Source organism: Ictalurus punctatus, chromosome 6 (genome assembly GCF_001660625.3).
Source record: "Ictalurus punctatus breed USDA103 chromosome 6, Coco_2.0, whole genome shotgun sequence".
In the NCBI taxonomy this organism is placed as follows: domain Eukaryota; kingdom Metazoa; phylum Chordata; class Actinopteri; order Siluriformes; family Ictaluridae; genus Ictalurus; species Ictalurus punctatus.
In genome coordinates, this window is record NC_030421.2 from 22,636,078 (window position 1) to 22,654,208 (window position 18,131).

Genomic DNA, 18,131 nt, shown 5'->3' on the forward strand with positions numbered 1-18,131 from the left:
CCCTTAGTTCCAGTGACTGGAAATATTAATGCTACAGCATAGAAAGACATTTTTAACAGTTGTGTGCTTACAACTTTGTGGCAATGATTTGGGGAAGAACCACATCTTTACTGAAATTTTTTCTCCAGCTATCAAAGTAGTAATGCTTTGAAGATATATGTCTGGTCATGTGTTCAGGGAAGACCCCAGCGTGGGAGCTAAAACTACTGCAGTGTCCAGAGCTCTCTTCACCACATGTCACTTTGAATTAACGCCAACCTGCTGTCAGAGCAGCAACACAGAAAACACAGCTGTACTGAACTCAGTACAGCATTTATCGACGCCTAGTCATACGATAATTAGAACAAGAACAGAAGGTTCTCTTATATAAGAGACCAACTCTTAGGATTTTTAATATTTAATTAGCTTCTTTTCGGTGTCATGAGAAATATGTGCAGTTGCAACAGATTCTGATGCACAATTCCAAAAGGTTCGTTTAAAAAGCCATTTATATGAACACTGTCTTCAGCAGTTCTCAGCCACTTTGCTCAAGCTTCGTAGTTGGCATTTCTATTCTCCCTGAACTGTTATGTGCCACCAGGTTACATTTTCTTTACAGTTTTAAGAACCATGGTGTGGAGTGTCCTTGTTGGTTCTGTTTATGGTATTATCTGGCAGCAAGCTAACACACATTAAAGCAGTAAGTGCTATCACTGAATAATCCCTGCTCAGATCCCTAGTATTAATTTTATTCCCTTATAATAAGCAGATACAGTCAGAGGTCAAATATCTGGTATATAGTATGTAATTGTAGTGATTTTTTATTTTATTTTTTAAAATAAATAATGTATCTGCAATGTTAAAGATTTAGATTCCTATTGATTGCGTGGGTGTCAAGAAGCAGGTCATTTCATCAGCTGCTTTATTGCAGGAAACATTTTATATGAGTTTAGGAATGTATTATTAAATGATGCTTCTAAGTATTTTTAAGCTATTCCATGCCTTCTAGGCCTTTCATCCTATAAGCATGCATCATGGACCTGCTGCTTCATTTCAGTTCTGTTTCACACTTCCCTTCACTAATGGACTCCACATGTACATTCCAGAAATGATTAGCACAGTGGAGAGGGGACATGACATAGTGACTCTCAGCCCTTAAGGCTTCAGAAATGTTCCAGAATGTTTAACTGTAGCGCATCAGGGCTTTGAGTATGGAATGCAAGCAGACATCCAGAAACGACTTCACTGGAAGGCTTTTAATATAATAGGTTTGGACGCACTGCATGTTTTTCCTCCTTTGTTTTGTTTGGCCAGCTGTTTTTATAGAAGGAAAGCTTTCTCTCACTTCTCCCATCATCATCCCCCCGCCCTCTCTCTCTCTGTTTCTGTGTCTGTGTGTGTGTGTGTGTGTGTGTGTGTGTGTGTGTGTGTGTGTGTGTGTGTGTGTGTGTGTGTGTGTGTGTGTGTGTCTCTCTCTCTCCCTCTCTCTCTCTCCCTCTCTCTCTCTCTCTCTCTCTCTCTCTCTCTCTCTCTCCCTCTCTCTGTGTATGTGTCTCTCTGTCTCTCTCTGACTCTCTCTGTCTCTCTCTCTCTCCCTCTCTCTCTCTCTCTCTCTCTGTGTGTCTGTGTGCCTCTCTCTCTCCCTCTCTTTGTCCCTCCCACCCCTCTTTTTCTGTCTCTTTCACAGATACAGATGACCCAAGCACTGTACTGTGTTTGTATAAGACTGAGAATGAATGTGTGATGAAGTTCACCTACTCTGAACATGCCAGTGGCCAGTCAATCCTCACTGCTCTGCGTGAGCCAGGTCAGTGTGCAGCCCCCACCTTATGTAAACCACATAACTAATTAACTGCATACTCTCCCACTGTTGTTATGACTCTGAGCAGGAGCAATAAAGGCAAGTGATAATGAAAAGATTGTTAATGCTTCAGTCTCTTTTTTTTTTTTTTGATCTCATTAAATAATTAATGTGTGAATTATTGATTAAATTACATATTACATTGTGTGTGTGTGCAGTGTGTGCTGCTCCCCCTGATGCTATGACTGTGCTGCTTGCGGTTGTGGGCAGTATCCTGCTAGTGGGCATTGTGCTGTTGGCCATGTGGAAGTTAGTAATCACTGTCCACGACCGGCGCGAGTTTGCCCGCTTCCAGAGCGCACGCTCGCGGGCACGATATGAGATGGTAAATACATTACTGTCTCTTCCTGTAGCACAAGAATGTCTGTGTTAGACTTTTTGTATAAGATTGCTAGAATTAAAACAATGAAGGTTTTTGTAATAATTCAGTATTTTACCTCCTTAACTTATTTCATTTATTAGCCATTTTAGTCATTTATTGCATGCACAGAAAGCTATAAATACCACCTATTATCTGAAATAAATGAAGATTGTAATCAAAGAATTCAAAATATTTTACAACATGTTCGATTCTGTTGAATGATATAGCCACAGTTGAAAGTCTGCAGTTTGTGAAGAATTTAGATGTAAACAGTTTAAACCTCAAGCGTTTAAGTCTACAAGGGTGAATTGGACAAAAACACTATGCTCTGATTGAAACCATAAGTCTTCTTGAATCCCTCCAGTGAGTTGGGAGGAACAAATAATGGTGATTGCTCTGCCCCTCAACCATGTGCATTTCAATGAACCCATCTGACCTAGTTTCTCCTCCATCTCATTCTATCTGTTCGTTCCTCTCTTCCTTTCAGGCCTCCAATCCCCTCTATAAACATCCAGTATCGACTCACTCGGTGGAGACGGCATTCCAGATGTACAGCAAGTCATATAACGGAGGACTTCACTGATCTCAGGCCTGCTGGTTGGGGTGGGGACACGGCAGGGCCGGTCCAGTTGACACAGTTTACAGTTTTGTGATGGGGAACAAAGGTGGCCCCTTCATAAAAGACTTTATGACAGCAAAGTGCCATTAGAGTCTGTTCTGTTTTTTTTGTGTGTGTGGTTCTTTTCATGAGGTCTAATAACTGAATCACAGCTGTACAATAAGCTGGACTGCTTATGCTCATTAGTTTTCTCTGATAGAAGACGTACTTGGAACAAATGAAGATCTTTTGCTACAAGAGTGATGGACTTCCAAATGAATGGATTCCTTGAGTGAAATTGCCAATTCTGCAGCTCTAACCACAATTCCTCCACATTGAGGATGCCATGTGCATTACATTTTACAGAGAAATGAGATGGTGATGCCTTAAATAGTACAACTGTATAGACAAGCATCCTATATTTTAACCATATTTGGAACTAACAGAGCAATAACTTTCTTACATTTAGTTTTGCACATTGTATGGGTTTATAAAATGGGGGGGGGGGGGGGTATTAAATGACACTCTCACTAGTTGTTTCATACTTGCACATTTTTTTCATTTATAGTCCTCCAAGTGTTCTGAATGAATTGAAGATTGAATCAAGTCCACTTAAGGCTGGTGGTTAACACAGCTTACAGTTTTGTGATGATATCTCAGTCCAGCTTACACACCCATCTCAGTGGAATTTGAGTTGGAGAGGGAATAGACTAAAGGATCAATTCGGATATGTAAACTTGACCCCTAGGTTTTGTATCCTAAATAGTGCGTTAGGCCAATTTAGGTCAGTCATTTACTGTAATAATAAAATGCCAGATGTCCGAGTAAGTAAGATTTTAATTTGCACTGCAGTGACAGTAACATCCACTTGTTTCTCCGTGACTCAAACAGATTATCTCATGTTTGTGCTCAGCTGAACCCGGTATGAGTTGAAGGGGAAAAAATGGGTAAATAAAGTATGAGATTATGTCTAAAAAGGCAGCAGTGACTTGGCACTTCAGAGGGAGGGTAGGCCTGAGGGGCTAATGACTGCTCAGACTTTTATGCCTGGACTTTTACAGTAAATAGTAGGAAATGAAGTAGGGTGTGTGACAGTAAATTAAGTAGCAATTTTCCCATAGTTGATTGTGTATGGGTGATGTTGGTGAACTGTAAAAGACTGCAGTTAAGAAACCTACGGTGATAGTTCATTCATATTCTTTTTAGCTTTCATTAATAGCAGCAGCATAATCGGTTAGGCTCAAATAAATTGAACTCAATTTATGCCCTGCATTTGTTTACACAGGAGGCAGGGGAACATGTTCATTTCAAATATAATTTTCCAATAAATGTGTAAATTAACCCATGTAAGGAATAAAACACCACAAGAAATGATCAATGACAGGATGGCTATCATACCAAAGTTGTCTATTTTCCAATTTAACAATTTTTATCTAAAAAAAAAAAAAAAGTCATACATTTTATGGTTACAGTTAATGTTGTGGAAAATATTTGTTCCTGTTATCACTTCCAAATGTAACAGCTATAAACAGATGTTCCCTGACTAGCCTCTTTTTTTTTTGTTGCCCTTGAAGTTAAGAAGATAACAGAAATGCAGCTCATCGTGTTACCTAGAAACTGCAACCCTTCGGTCAAGAAGACTTTCCTATGTTGGAAATATTTTACACACATTACTTAAATCGGTCTATGTGGCGCGTCGTCGTTACAAGTCCCTGTGAATTATTTCTTGCTACAATCCAATTCGATTTGAGGATACATCAGCGGTGTGGTGTAAATATGCTCATTTGGCCTTATATCAGGTACACATACCATTTAAGTCACTTCATATATAGAAGTTACTGATGTAACTTGATTATGACCGCTGTAGACTATTGGAAATGGGTTTGTTTATTGTTTATCGCCTACATCTTCCTGTCATTTCATTTCATTTCATTTCTTATTTCCAGTGGTTAGGTACGTCAGTAGTAATGGACAGAACAATGATGTCTGTTAGCATTGCTAGTTGTTAACACGGCAGAAATAAAATGAGGGTAACTTAAGCAGGAAAACTACATGCCTACACTTTTTGTTTTGTTTTTAGATCAAAAACATCCAGGCTGTTCAGTAATCTTAACAGCATAAGAGTCATTTATTGTTTTTAACCGTGGGAAGGCAATGACTCCAAAATGTTCACCAAATGTGTGTGTGTTTGTGTGTGGTGAGAACAAATGAAAGGAAAACATCCATTTTACATGCACTCACTCACTGACTCATTTCAGAAACACTGGGAGTTTGTTTTCTTTTTAATATTTAGCCTTCCCTGCTCTTAAACATGACACAAAAAAAGAAAAATGCAGAAAGTGTCATGTTACTATGTAAGCATGTATGTTCTTAGTTATTGTGCAGGGTCACATGGGCTCATACGCAGCAGTTTACATTTACATGGTAAATGTAATTCTTTAGTTATATGTCACAGCACATGACCATGAGTGCCATGAGGGGTCATAAGTGTAAGTCTAGTGACTATAGATAGAATTATAAACACAGAGTTCCACTGGGCTCTACCCTGTGTTTGTTTCAGCCCTGTAGTTAACTCTGAAGTGCTGGCGTAGTCTAGAGTGTAAAGATAGCATCCACTGCCAGATCACTCAGACAGGAGCGACGTCACTGGCTGACAGGGAGGACCTTTTTCCAGACAGAGAGAATGAAAGTCGCTAAGTGTTAGTGGTTAACTAAAAGGGATAAACTGTGGAATAGGCCCAGGGCCATCCCCGTGAGGCAAAATAGTACTGTGACTGGAGTAAAGTTTAGGAAGGAAGGGTACCTACCTGTTTTTTTGTGTTTCTTTGTTTGGTGGTGGTTGTTGTAGTTGTTATTGTTTTATACATTTCAAACTTTCTCATTCTATTGACAGATCATTTTGCTTCTTTCTATATATTAAGGGGGGTAGGTATAAAAAAATACTATTTCAAGCTTCAAATTACTAAAAATGTTTAGACATACTTTTGGTCATATAGTGTACAGTATGTGGGCACCTGAGCATCACACTCGTGTCTTTTTTTTTCTTTCTCCAAACTGTTTCCACAAAGTTGGAAGCACACAATTACCTAGATTGCCTCTGTATGTTAAAGATTTAAGATTTCCCTTCACTGGAACTAAGGGGTCCAAACGTTTTTTAGCATGGCAGTGCCCCTGTGCACAAAGTGTGGTCCAAGAAGACATGATTTGAAATGGTTGGAATGGAAAAACTCAAGTGGCCTGCAAAGAGCCCTTACCTCAACCCCATTGAGCACCTTTGGCTTGAGCTGGAATGCTGAATGCACATCAGCCCTCCTCGGCTGACATCAGTGCCTGACCTCACTAATGTTCTTGTAGTTGAATAAGCCCAAATTCCCACAGCCATGCTCCAAACTCTAGTGAGAAGCCTTCCCAGAAGAATGGAAGTTATTATAACAGCAAAGGAGGACTAAATCTGGAATGGGATGTTCAGTTGCTTCTGTCAGACATTCTCAATTATGTATTTCTCTGAAAAGCAGACTAATCTGAAACAGGCCAATCTTCATGCTCACTATTATTTATTGAAATAACCAGTGCTCTTTTCTCTTTATAAACAGACCATGTTCTGATAATAAATCTCACTTAATAATAATAAATGTAGAGCATTATTTTTAAAGCTACATTTGGAATAATCTATAATTACTGGAATAAAATATAATTAAACATTTCCTCTTTGCACAATTTGCAAATGAGATGGTAGTCATTCTTTTAATGTAAATAAACTGGTTTAATAAAGTGCTTTCTGTAAACTTCAATTGCCAAAGCAGGCAATGTGAATATCATACAATGCTGCCATATTTTACTAAAAAGAATTACATTAATTTTGCCAAAACAAAATCTAAACAACGTATACTGAAATATTTCACGAGTATTTTTGTGTGAATCATGAATATAGTGATTGATGATGAGTAAAAGACATTTTCAGAGCTTAAAGTCAAATAAACCGTATATTGTGATTTAGGTGATTTTCTTTTTAATTTTAAATCTACCTGGTATAATTATCCTGGGCAAAAAGCGATGACCTAGAATCCATTTTTGTTCTATTACAAAAACACTTAGCTAAATGGTATTTACAGTAGGAGCTGAGATTTTCATCAGAAGTGTATGCCAATCTTCATATAAAGACCAGAAATAGTTTCAAACCCCCCTTTTTTAACTACAGTAGAAGGCGGGTAGCTGAATGATGCCACTTGCTGGATAAACATAAAGTAAACATGTATGAAGTAATTTATTGTGAGGTTCTGCCACCTTCTGGACAAAGAGTAATAGTAAAAAATTTTTTAAAAAATTCAAATGGATCAAAGTAAATAATTAAAATAGCTAATAAACAGTAACTCTTATGGAGATCTTATAGATAACTCAGATGTTTTTTTCTGAATACAAGTCCACATCCTGAATTTTACAACTATGTGATAACCACTTTAGTAACTATTTTATCCTGGTGGTTCTAAAGGCTGGGAACACTGGACATGAAATTTAACCTGAAACACACACAAGCACACACACACACAGAGAGAGAGAGAGAGAGAGAGAGAGACAGACAGACAGACAGACAGACGAATTTATATGTTTGTATTTTAAAGTTAATGTTTGCCAGACACTACTGGAACTTCAAATGGGATCGGGTTCTATGGTCAGATGAAACCAAAATAGAGCTTTTTGGCAATAAAGACCTTGAGGTGGTTTTGGCACACACAGAGAGGTAGCCATATGGAAAAGTACCTCATGCCCACGGTTAAATATGGTGGTGTCTCTTTGTTTTGGGGCTCTTTTTCTGCCAGAGGACCTGGACATTTTGTTAGGATACATGGCTTCATGGACTCTATCAAATATCAATTGGTATTCAATGAAAACCTGACTGCATCTGCCAGAAAGCTTAAAATGGGCCATGGTTGGATCTTCCAGTGGGACAATGATCCAAACCATACATCAAAATCAACACAAAAATGGTTTACTGACCACAAAATCAAGGTCCTGCCATGGCCATCCCAGACCCGTGATTTGAAACCCATAGAAATCCTGTGCGGTGAACTGGAGATAAGAATCTACCAGCATGGACCTCATAATGTGAAGGATCTGGGGAGATTCTGTATGGAGGAATGATCTCAGATCCCTTGCCATGTATTCTCCAACCTCATCAGGCATTATAGGAGAAGACTCAGGGCTGTTATCTTGCCAAAGGGAGGTAGCACAAAGTATTGACTAAAAGGATGCCAATAATTGTTGCACACACCTATATTTAACAAAGATTTTATATATATATATATATATATATATATATATATATATATATATATATATATATAAACCTGTGTTTTGTTTGCAATTGTTTGATATCCATGAGAGCAGAATATTTTTGCAAATTATTTTTAACAAAAGAACAAAAGGTTAAACAATAAAGTTTTTTTTTTTTTTTTTTTTTTGCTTATATTTACCAAGGGTGCCAATATTAGTGGACGGCACTGTAACTGGGAACCTCAAAGATCCTGGTTCACAACAGCAGGACGGTCATGGGTGAACACACACACACACACACACAGATGCACTTCCAGTTTAAGATACTTATAACAGGATGTTAAGTTGTGCAAGCCGGCCATCAGATAACATTACAAAAACAGTAATGAACAAAGAGTTCTTATGACTCTGCACCCAAGCAAACTTAAACAGGCACGACCGAGTGTTTCACTGCACCTTGAGACAAAATACAGTATGTTTAATATTTTCATCTTTTAGCAAGTTTACCTCAACAATTATGACAATCATTTTAATAATTGCACTTTTGGCTACACTTGACTGTTTTCACTGTTTAATGTGTTATATTAAAAATGAAAAATGATCTTAGCCAGGATTACCCTGTCATTTTATCCATTTAGTCATTTTTGACTATATAAATATTATCACAAGATCAAGAGGATTAACTTTCTCTACAGCTTCCCAAGAATATCTTTCCCAAAGAAAATCTTACTCAATCTGTCTTCTACAAACTCCAGCAGAGACAATATTCCATGCCAATACATATGAGCAATGTTTTACTGTAAGACAACCCCTAAACCCAGATGGGTCATATCATGAGTCATGAGGCCTTGTGCAATATAAAATTGTTTACTTAGGACAGTATTATGGAAACAAACAATAAAATATACTGAATGAAGTGCCTCTTATATAAAATGATCATCTGCTGTTATATCATGCTTTTTAAAGCTTTCTTGAAATATAAATCCCAGACCCAGTGTAATTTTCTACTTTATGTACAAAATTACCCACACACCTGCTCTTTTCTTTCTAAATTAATAATGTGTTTAATAATTTAGTATTAATTTAATAATGAATAATCTCTTTTGGCTGCAACTGCCTCTACATTTCTGGGAAGGGTTTTCACAAAATATTGGAACATGCAGGAACTTAATATGAAGGGAGTGATTATTGTCATCCCATCTATATACATATACAATGATATATTATGACTCCATGACCATGGAGCAATATACAACACATGAAATAGACATACAGTTTCAATAGATGGAACAGTAAAGTGCAGTGCAGTATGTGTATATACAGGAAGTATTGAACCCTGTAGCATTAAGCCATGACATAAAGACACAGTCTTTGCATTGAGGCTGACTGAAAAGTGTGATTTAAAAACTCAGGGCCAGTTGTAGCCATTGGGGGCCTAAAGCAAGATTTGAAAGGTGGAATTCTCCAACACACTGGCAATATTGCCTCAGCATTCTCCTCAGCTGGGGTTAATGGAAGAATTAATATTTGTGGTATCTCTGCAGGATAATTGTTTTTTAGTTAGAGTTTGCATGTTCTCCCCGTGCTTCAGGGTTTCCTCTGGGTACTCAAGCTTCCTCCCCCAGTCCAAATACATGCTCTGTAGGCTGATTGGCATCTCCAAATTGTCTGTTGTCTGTGAAATTCCCCGGCTTGTTCCCCGAGTTCCCTGGGATAGGCCCCAGGCTACACAAGACCCTGTGTAAGATAAGCGGTACAGAAAATAGATGGATGGATGGATTTCCCCAGTGTATCTGAGTGTGAAACAAAGGAAAATGCAGGCTAACCCCTATTTTACAATTTATCTACTGAAAATAAAATTACTGCATCCTGCAACAAGAAACAGTCCAAAAGCAGAAAAATAAAATCAATAAAATATAAAATAAAATACATAAAACAAAAATAAAATCAGCAGAAAATAACTTTAGTGTGTATCTATAGGATTCATGAACTCTGTGCTGTTATCACCACACACCCAGCATAATCACATTACTATTTATTCATTAAAGCTTTATTTTTATACAGACGTATAACTTAATACGTTTATAAATATCTCCAGTGATTAGAGTTTTAATAAGAGAATGAATCCCAACATTCAGGTGCTTTCTCTCGCCATTCACGTGACCTACCAGTTGAATGACGTGCGCATAGAACTTTTACCGACCAATCAGACTGCCCGTCTTGCGAGACATCTATCAGACATAGCCTACTCTTAATTATTATTTTTTTTCGATAATTTCTGTTTTGAAGCAGTAACCGTGCCCGTAGCCCATTGTGTGTAGCCTTTTTTTTCTTTGCGCAGTAGGGCAGACTCCGCCCTCCGCACCCCGCCCCCTCCCACCCCCACAGGCGCGCGCACTATTCCAGCTGTTATTAAAGATAAGCGCAGATGTTCTGTTCATTCTCGTCAGTGTGGCGCTAGTGTTGCTCCCAGGATGCTGTACACGCACACTGTATCCGCTCTGCTCGCCTTATCGTGCGTCCTGACGGAGACTGAGGCCTGGGGATACAAGAATGGAGTTCTTCACAACTCCATTTGGCTTGGTAAAGTTGGTTTTTACAATTAAACGTTGGTTTGTATTTGCAATAACGGTGATTACTGTTGACTACTTATAAAAGTAACCTAAATATTAGGTGGCTTGCCGGGGGCCATATTTTGCTGTGTTGGTGGGGACCAAATGCCCGCTCAAGGATAGGAATATCAAACAGGTTTAATCTAGTTGGAAACATTTGGCTGGTCTCCATAAAGAAAGCTGTTTTATTTTCTTACAGAACTGCAGCTGTTTCTTTCTCTTTTTTTTTCTTTCTTTTTTTTAAGATTTCCTTTTAACTAGATTTATTTGTAGGCATAGCATTAATTAGCTGCATTAATAATTATAAATGTAAGGTCCTCACAACAATAGTAAATAAGTGTGTGTGTGTGTGTGTGTGTGTGTGTGTGTGTGTGTTGGCCACTCACTAACACATTAATAATTGTCAATGTAAGGTCCTCAAGATAATAGTAAGACAAGAAGAAAAGGATATACAAGATAAATGTGTGTGTTTGGTGTGTGTGTGTGTGTGTGTGTGTGTGTGTGTTTGGTGTTTGTGTTGGCCACTGTCTCACACTACGAGACAGGCATTTACGACCGTCTCACTGCTAAGAGTCCATCCTTCATCTGAAGGAGTCTTGTAAACTAGGGGAAATTACTTCACTGTCTTACGCAGTCGCAATGCTACATTCAAACCACATTGTGGTAACTACCTCACAACAACAGAGTCATTCATCATTTGTGACTCAGTATGTGAAAACAAACTTTAATGTATTGCCAGTTTCTGAAATCTGTGTGAACATAATTTTTAATTTACCACCATGTCTCTAAAGCTTGTGTGGTTTTACTTGAGACTTCTAACCCTAGAGAAGTATAATAGAGGACCTTAATTTGGAAGATCGCTGGTACATTTGAAGGTACATTGTACATTGTTTATAGCCTAAGGAATAAAACTATAACTGTAAAGTGGAGTTCAAATAAAAAGAGTCACTGCCACTTGTAGCCATTTAATATCATGCCAGTTAATTGCACAGCACATCTGGAAAACATATGCAAGCTGTTTACCACTAAACATCATTGCATTTTCCTGAATTCTCATCTTTTGGATAGTGAGGCTTTATTACCCCATGCACTTTTCTGTTCAGAGGCATCTTGATGAAAGAAAGCAGCTTGTGAAACTTTTTGGCGAGTAGGCTGCAGCTTCTCTGGGGTCATGCTCTAGGGTCATCCAAAAGGCGTGGAAAGATTCATAGATGCCAACTTGAACATTTGCCTCAAGTCTTTTAGTTAACATGTTTAAAAAAAAATAAAAAATCAGCTCATTCTTTAACCTTTCAAACTGTGTTCCCTATTGCCTGAGTTTCACTTCTCTCAAAGATGATGCCAACCCTCTAGACTTTTATTTTCTGTTCTAGGTGCTGTCCTGTCAGCCAGATAGTTTAAAGAACAACTAAAGCCTACTAACATCTTTGGACACTAAACAGATCCACATCCACTTGTGGGTCATCCCACTAATGCTGATAACAGCAGTAACTAATGTGTTTTTTTTCCTTCTTTTCTCTCTGCAGAACAAGCAGCAGGAGTGTACCACCGGGAATCTCGCAAAGGGAGATACCAGCTGACATATAAGGAGGCCAAAGCTGTGTGCAAGTTTGAGGGGGGTTCACTAGCAACTTATGATCAACTAGAAGCTGCCAGACAAATAGGTCCCTATTGCCAATTTGTTTGTTTTTTTTAAATCTGATTTAAAAAGGTGGGACTTATATTTAAAATATAAGAACCAGATAGCAGATTAGAGAAAGCATTAAACTGTATTCTGCAGCTATCCAAAATTAAGACTAACTAGTAATTCATTACCATTAATCAAAGAGACTTTTTTTCCTGTAAGCTCTCTTCACATTTTGTAAGTTGTGAAAATGAGTCAAATGAATTAAGTCTGTGCTATGTTAACTAACCAGATCATAACCTAATTCATCTCAATTTGATTCTAAGCACTCCATCTGATAGGTCTGTTAGGATGATTATTTTTGACATGCTTGGGGGTCTGCAGTTCCTCACTTTGCTGTGCTTTAATTGTGCCAAAATGCCGATTGTAGAGCGGATTTCCTCCAATTACTATTTCCCATGGGGACCAGATTATTTACTAGGTAATTCTTTAGTGTTTTGGGGAACTGTTCCTTTACCAGCTGAACAAGATTCATCTTATGATTTGATTACTTGGAAGTTAGAAGAGGAATGAGATAATTTACTAGAACATTATCAGTGTAGTCTGTGAATAAGAATGTTTTATGGCAGAAATAATCTTGTCATTCCTAGACTCCAGCAGAGTTGTAAAGCATGTGAAATATATATATATATATATATATATATATATATATATATATATATATATATATATATATATATAGGTATTACTAGAGCCCTGTATTCTGGAGTTTTCAGGAAAACACGTGGCAGCTATAGGTCCACGTAGTACATAAAAATTAGTTTAAAGGTGCAGTTTGTAAAGTGTTTCAACACCCATAAAAATAAAATTTTCCACACATGTTAGAATGACTGTAACTCACAATATTTGATTGCTATGATTTTGGTTGGTTTCTTTGTTTTGCTATACTGTAAACATTTTACTGGCCTGGAAAGTAGCTGTATTATCTCTAGTCCCAGCTGGAATAGAGCTGTAGAGCTCTGCCCCATTTCCTTAAAAGGCACTTCATAAGGCATATGTATTATACATATGTATTTTTTTACTATTATTATATATTATTATTATGGCAATAAGAGGTCTGAATAAAATATTTCTCTGTTTTCCAAAGGTTTTCATGTGTGTGCAGCTGGATGGTTTGATAAAGGCCGTGTCGGGTATCCCATCGTGAAATCTGGAACCAACTGTGGATATGGAAAGGTTGGAATTATCGATTACGGTTATCGGCTAAACAAAAGCGAGAAGTGGGATGTCTACTGCTACAACCCTAATTGTGAGTAATACTAAAAGAACCAATAGACAAGTCGTAGTGCAGTAATTCTGGGAAGGATGCTAATTACTCATTTTGAGGCAAAGTGCAATCCTACAGTTTCTTGTTAGAAACTTGTGTCCTTCTAAATAGTGAATGGTGTAACCACTGACAAGAGTCACCCTTTTTCTGGGTGGCAAGCTCTATATTTTATATCCAGAACAGCAGTCATTGGTCTCTGTGGAGCCAAATATCAAGTTGTGTGTCAGCCAACAATGAGAACATGTGGGTATGTCATCTGCACTGAGACTCATATGTCTGAGAGTAAGAACCAAGGAAAACATAAAAACTATTTAATTATACCATGACTGAGCAGTTGTGTGACATTCACTGCTACAGATGATTCACCTAACTCAAGTTCAAAGCAGCTGTAACACACAAATCTGCACAAAAGCGTCCATACATGTATACCTTTAAGACAATCTTACAGTACAAATGACCAAAGTCATTTGTACTGATTGCATGACACAATAATGTCATAAACATACTGGGGCAAAGGTTATCAAAGTTTTGGTGGGGTAGAATTCTGATGGTCACTTAAATTTTACCTTCTTCAGAGCAAGTGCAAGAGAATTTGAAAGGCATTCTTTGTGTCTGCAGTGTCCTTGAACAAAACAGACTTTACTTATTTGACCTTAGTTAGCCTGTAGTAGGCATAGTGGTTTCTTCGTGTTCTCCCTGTGTATTTGTGGGTTTCCTCCAATCTCCCAAGAACATGCTAGTAGGTGGACTCTTGATTGCCCCTAGCTGTGTGAATGTGTTTATGCACAGTACCCTAAGATTGACTGACATCCCATCCACGGTGTATTCTCACCTCATGCCCAGTTCCCTGAATCCACCAAAACCCTGATCAGAATAAAGCGGACACTGAAGATGAATAAATGAATAGCCAACAATAGAATTTAAAACTGAGTCTTCAAAGTTGAAGTATATATTTTGTAACTCTATGAAGTATAGAATTTTGTAACTCTGAGAAAATCAGACTAAATCATGCCTCAAAACATGCCTCACATTCATATCTGGTACATACTGTAAATAACAGTGCATACCTTCTTACTTGTACAGTATGTGTGTGTTTGAGGGAATGGTCCTTGTTGTAGGTTTGACACAGTTGTTGACTCAGTTTTACATCAGTTTGTTTAGGGTCAATGGGCGCACAGTGGCGTAGTGGTGAGCACATTCACCTCACGCCTTCAGGGTTGGGGGTTTGATTCCCACCGTGGCCCTGTGCGTGCAGAGTTTGCATGTTCTTCTCCGGGTACTCTGGTTTCCTCCCCCAGTCCAAAGACATGCATGGTAGGCTGATTGGCATGTCCAAAGTGTCTGTAGTGTGTGAATGTGTATGTGATTGTCTCCTGTGATGATTTGGCACCATGTCCAGGGTGAACCCCGCCTTGTGCCTGAGGCTCCCTGGGATATGCTCCAGGTTCCCCCGTGACCCTGAAAAGGATAAGCAGTATAGAAGATGGATAGATGTTTAGGGTCACAGCAGATAATGAATACGTTTACATGCACATGAAATTCCGTTTAAGGTTGCAGCCATATTCCAAATACCATGTTTATATATGTACAGGCATTGGAATATTCCTGTATACATGGTTGTTGTAAGTATGCCTGAGTTGCCATTCTTAAATACCTAGCCTACAGCTAAGCATCTGTTAGCACCCACAATTCGTTGCAGTCTGAGCATGCACATACAGTATTGTGCAAAAGTTTTAGGCACATACAAAGAAATGCTGTAGCACAAAGATGCCTTCAAAATAATGAAATTAAATGTTTCTACATTTTAAAAAAATACATTAAAGAGCTGTAAACAGTAGTGTATGAAACAAAGTCAATATATGGTGTGACAAAAAAATAAAAATAAAAATTGTAGTCTCCAGTACAATTTGTGCAGTTTTATAAGGAAATGAGCTGTAAGTTTTATTGAACATCTTGCAGAACCAACCACGGTTCTTCTGGAGACTTTGACTGTTGCACTTGCTTCTTATTTTTGCAGCAAAACCCAGCAGCCCTCATTGTGTTTTTTAGTCTGAAAAGTGGTCTCTTACTTAATATGCTACTTTCTTTAGTGACACACAAACATTTTTCTGTAGCATTAAATTTTGTGCTGGAAAACAAATGTTTGGGAATCTAAAATGTTTTTTGTACTATGTTGATAATGTAGAAGTCATACAATAAAAAATATATAACAAAGTCTGTACTAAAAAAATAGAGTCCCTAAAACCTTTGCACAGTACTTTACATCTCCTTTCAGTGAATTTTCTGAATAAGTTGTTTACATGCAGCAAATTTCTGATTAAATCAGGCATATTCCAGGAGTGGGAGTCAGAATTTGGGGAATCAGAATATTGTTTTAATCTGAATCAGGCAATCGGATTGCGGTGTTTACATGACACAGTCAGTACTAATTAGAACAGGGGTGTCCAATCTTATCCGGAAAGGGCCAGTGTGGGTGCAGGTTTTCATTCCAACCAAGCAAAAGCCACACCTGATTCCACCTGTTTAATCAGTTGATCTTGGATTTCAATAGACTCAGGTGTGGCTTCTGCTTGGTTGGAATGAAAACCTGCACCCACACCGGCCCTTTCCGGATAAGATTGGACACCCCTGAATTAGAATATTGCCAAATTTCGATTAATATTGGAATGTTGATGGGGATGCAAACATAGTCAATGACACAAAGGACTGACAGTCTGTAAAGTCAGTACGTCTAGTAGGAGTGTGACTATTTATTCCTTTCTAAACATGTGGAATTCATATCCATCAGTCTCATGTCCTAGAGCAGATTTGCATTTTGGGGCATTCAACTTAAAATAGAAAAGTGACTATCTTTAAAAAATGAGTTAATGAACTTTTTACAGCAAAAGAGTGTGGAGGTGTGCATACAGAACAGGAGAAGATTCTACAGTCACCAGGCTTTCCAGATGAGTATCCTGATGAGCAGATCTGCTACTGGCACATTCGTGTGCGCTATGGCCAGAGGATTCACCTGCAGTTCCTTGATTTCGATGTTGAGGATGATGTAGGCTGCATCAGTGATTATCTGGAGATCTATGACAGTTATGATGATATCTCAGGTTTTGCTGGAAGGTATGAAGGTGTTTATTTACAAGTTTATCTTGTACACATTATTCTACACAGCCTGACCTGTGTGTTCTTTATAGGTACTGTGGAGATGAACTACCTGAAGATTTTCTTAGTACAGGTACGTGTTTTACCACATTATCATATTTATTGTATTTCACCTTCCTCAGAATTATTGTTCTCTCTTGTGTTTAATAAATGTATGTAAGGCTTAAACTTAATCTATTTGTAGTTTTATTTTATGTTAAAGGATTTTACCTATGTTCCTGGCAAAATGTTAACTTTAGATGATGTAGCAGCAAGTCATACATCTAGTGTGTCAGGTATGTTTTTCTGTCCCTAATCTTGTCTGCATCTTGCCTTTTCTCCAGGTAACGTTATGACACTAAAGTTCCTTGCGGATTCATCTGTGTCTGCTGGAGGTTTCAGGATACAGTACACTGCTATTGATTCATCTCTGCCCGCCGACAGTGACACAAGCACTAACACTTGACCACTCCTTAAATAGATGTTGTTTTGTAAGTGAATTGTTTAGTTTTATGTTTACACAACTGTAATCCACCATTTAAAGAAATCTATAGGACGTTAAACTGCTTTTGTACTTCACCTGTACTTTCATTTGTTATATCTTTTTTGCTTTTTGTAAAAAGTAAAATAATAATAGGTTATATGAATAAAATGATTGCAGGCATTTAACAGAGAATTAGCTGTTGGCCACAAACACTTGCACCATTGCTCTTGTTTCTAAAGTCCTGATTCAGATGTCCTGATGCTGGACAAGCTCATCATGTATTTAAAAATACCATTATATGTTTCTAAAATGGATTGACCTTATGCATTTAACATTTTTTGTTAAAGAGCTTTGTACTGAATTGGACTGCATTAAATTGAAATATATGATTAACAGCATTTTGTGAACATGTTTATGTAAATGAAACAGTCAGGGTAAGTTTTCTGTATGTAAGTAATTAAAAAAGTGCTGCACATAGTTAAGCGCATAGAAATCATAGTTAAGAGCTTTCCATCTCTTTCGTTCTCCATACCGCTTAAACTACACAGGCAAAAAAAAAAAAAAAAAAAAGAAAAAGCAGGGAGCATATCCCAGGGAACTTGGCGCACAAGGTGGGGGACACCCTGGATGTCAACCCATCACAGGGCACAATCGCACACACATTCACACACCACAGTCACACCAACAGTGATCTGGGCTGGATTATCCAATGGGCATTATGGGCACGGGCCCCTGTGCACTTGGGGCCCAAGCGAGGGGAAGAAAAAGTAGTTTTTCTTTTCTTTTCCTTTTTTTTACTTTGCCGAAAATGGAAGGCAATGTCTGGTTGGGCCACACAAGGTTAAAGTATGGCGAGTGGGAGTATGGCGCCTAAACGTATCT

General features: G+C 38.0%; 2 protein-coding genes across 2 annotated transcripts in view; both read left to right on the forward strand.

Moving 5' to 3' along the window:
* Positions 1 to 4,342, forward strand: part of itgb5 (integrin, beta 5) — a 38,439-nt gene extending 34,097 nt beyond the window's left edge. Inside the window, exons 13-15 of the mRNA XM_017470199.3 lie at positions 1,667 to 1,786; positions 1,999 to 2,165; positions 2,689 to 4,342. Of these exons, the coding sequence (XP_017325688.1) occupies positions 1,667 to 1,786; positions 1,999 to 2,165; positions 2,689 to 2,784 (383 nt within the window). The 3' untranslated portion in view covers positions 2,785 to 4,342. The remainder of the gene's footprint in view (positions 1 to 1,666; positions 1,787 to 1,998; positions 2,166 to 2,688) is intronic.
* Positions 4,343 to 10,500: 6,158 nt separating this feature from the next.
* On the forward strand, positions 10,501 to 17,639 carry tnfaip6 (tumor necrosis factor, alpha-induced protein 6). The gene is given in 6 exon segments (NM_001200836.1): positions 10,501 to 10,653; positions 12,209 to 12,346; positions 13,454 to 13,615; positions 16,516 to 16,744; positions 16,819 to 16,859; positions 17,110 to 17,639. Coding segments are annotated over 6 exon segments (801 nt in total). The 5' UTR covers positions 10,501 to 10,544; the 3' UTR covers positions 17,232 to 17,639.
* Positions 17,640 to 18,131: the final 492 nt, after the last annotated feature.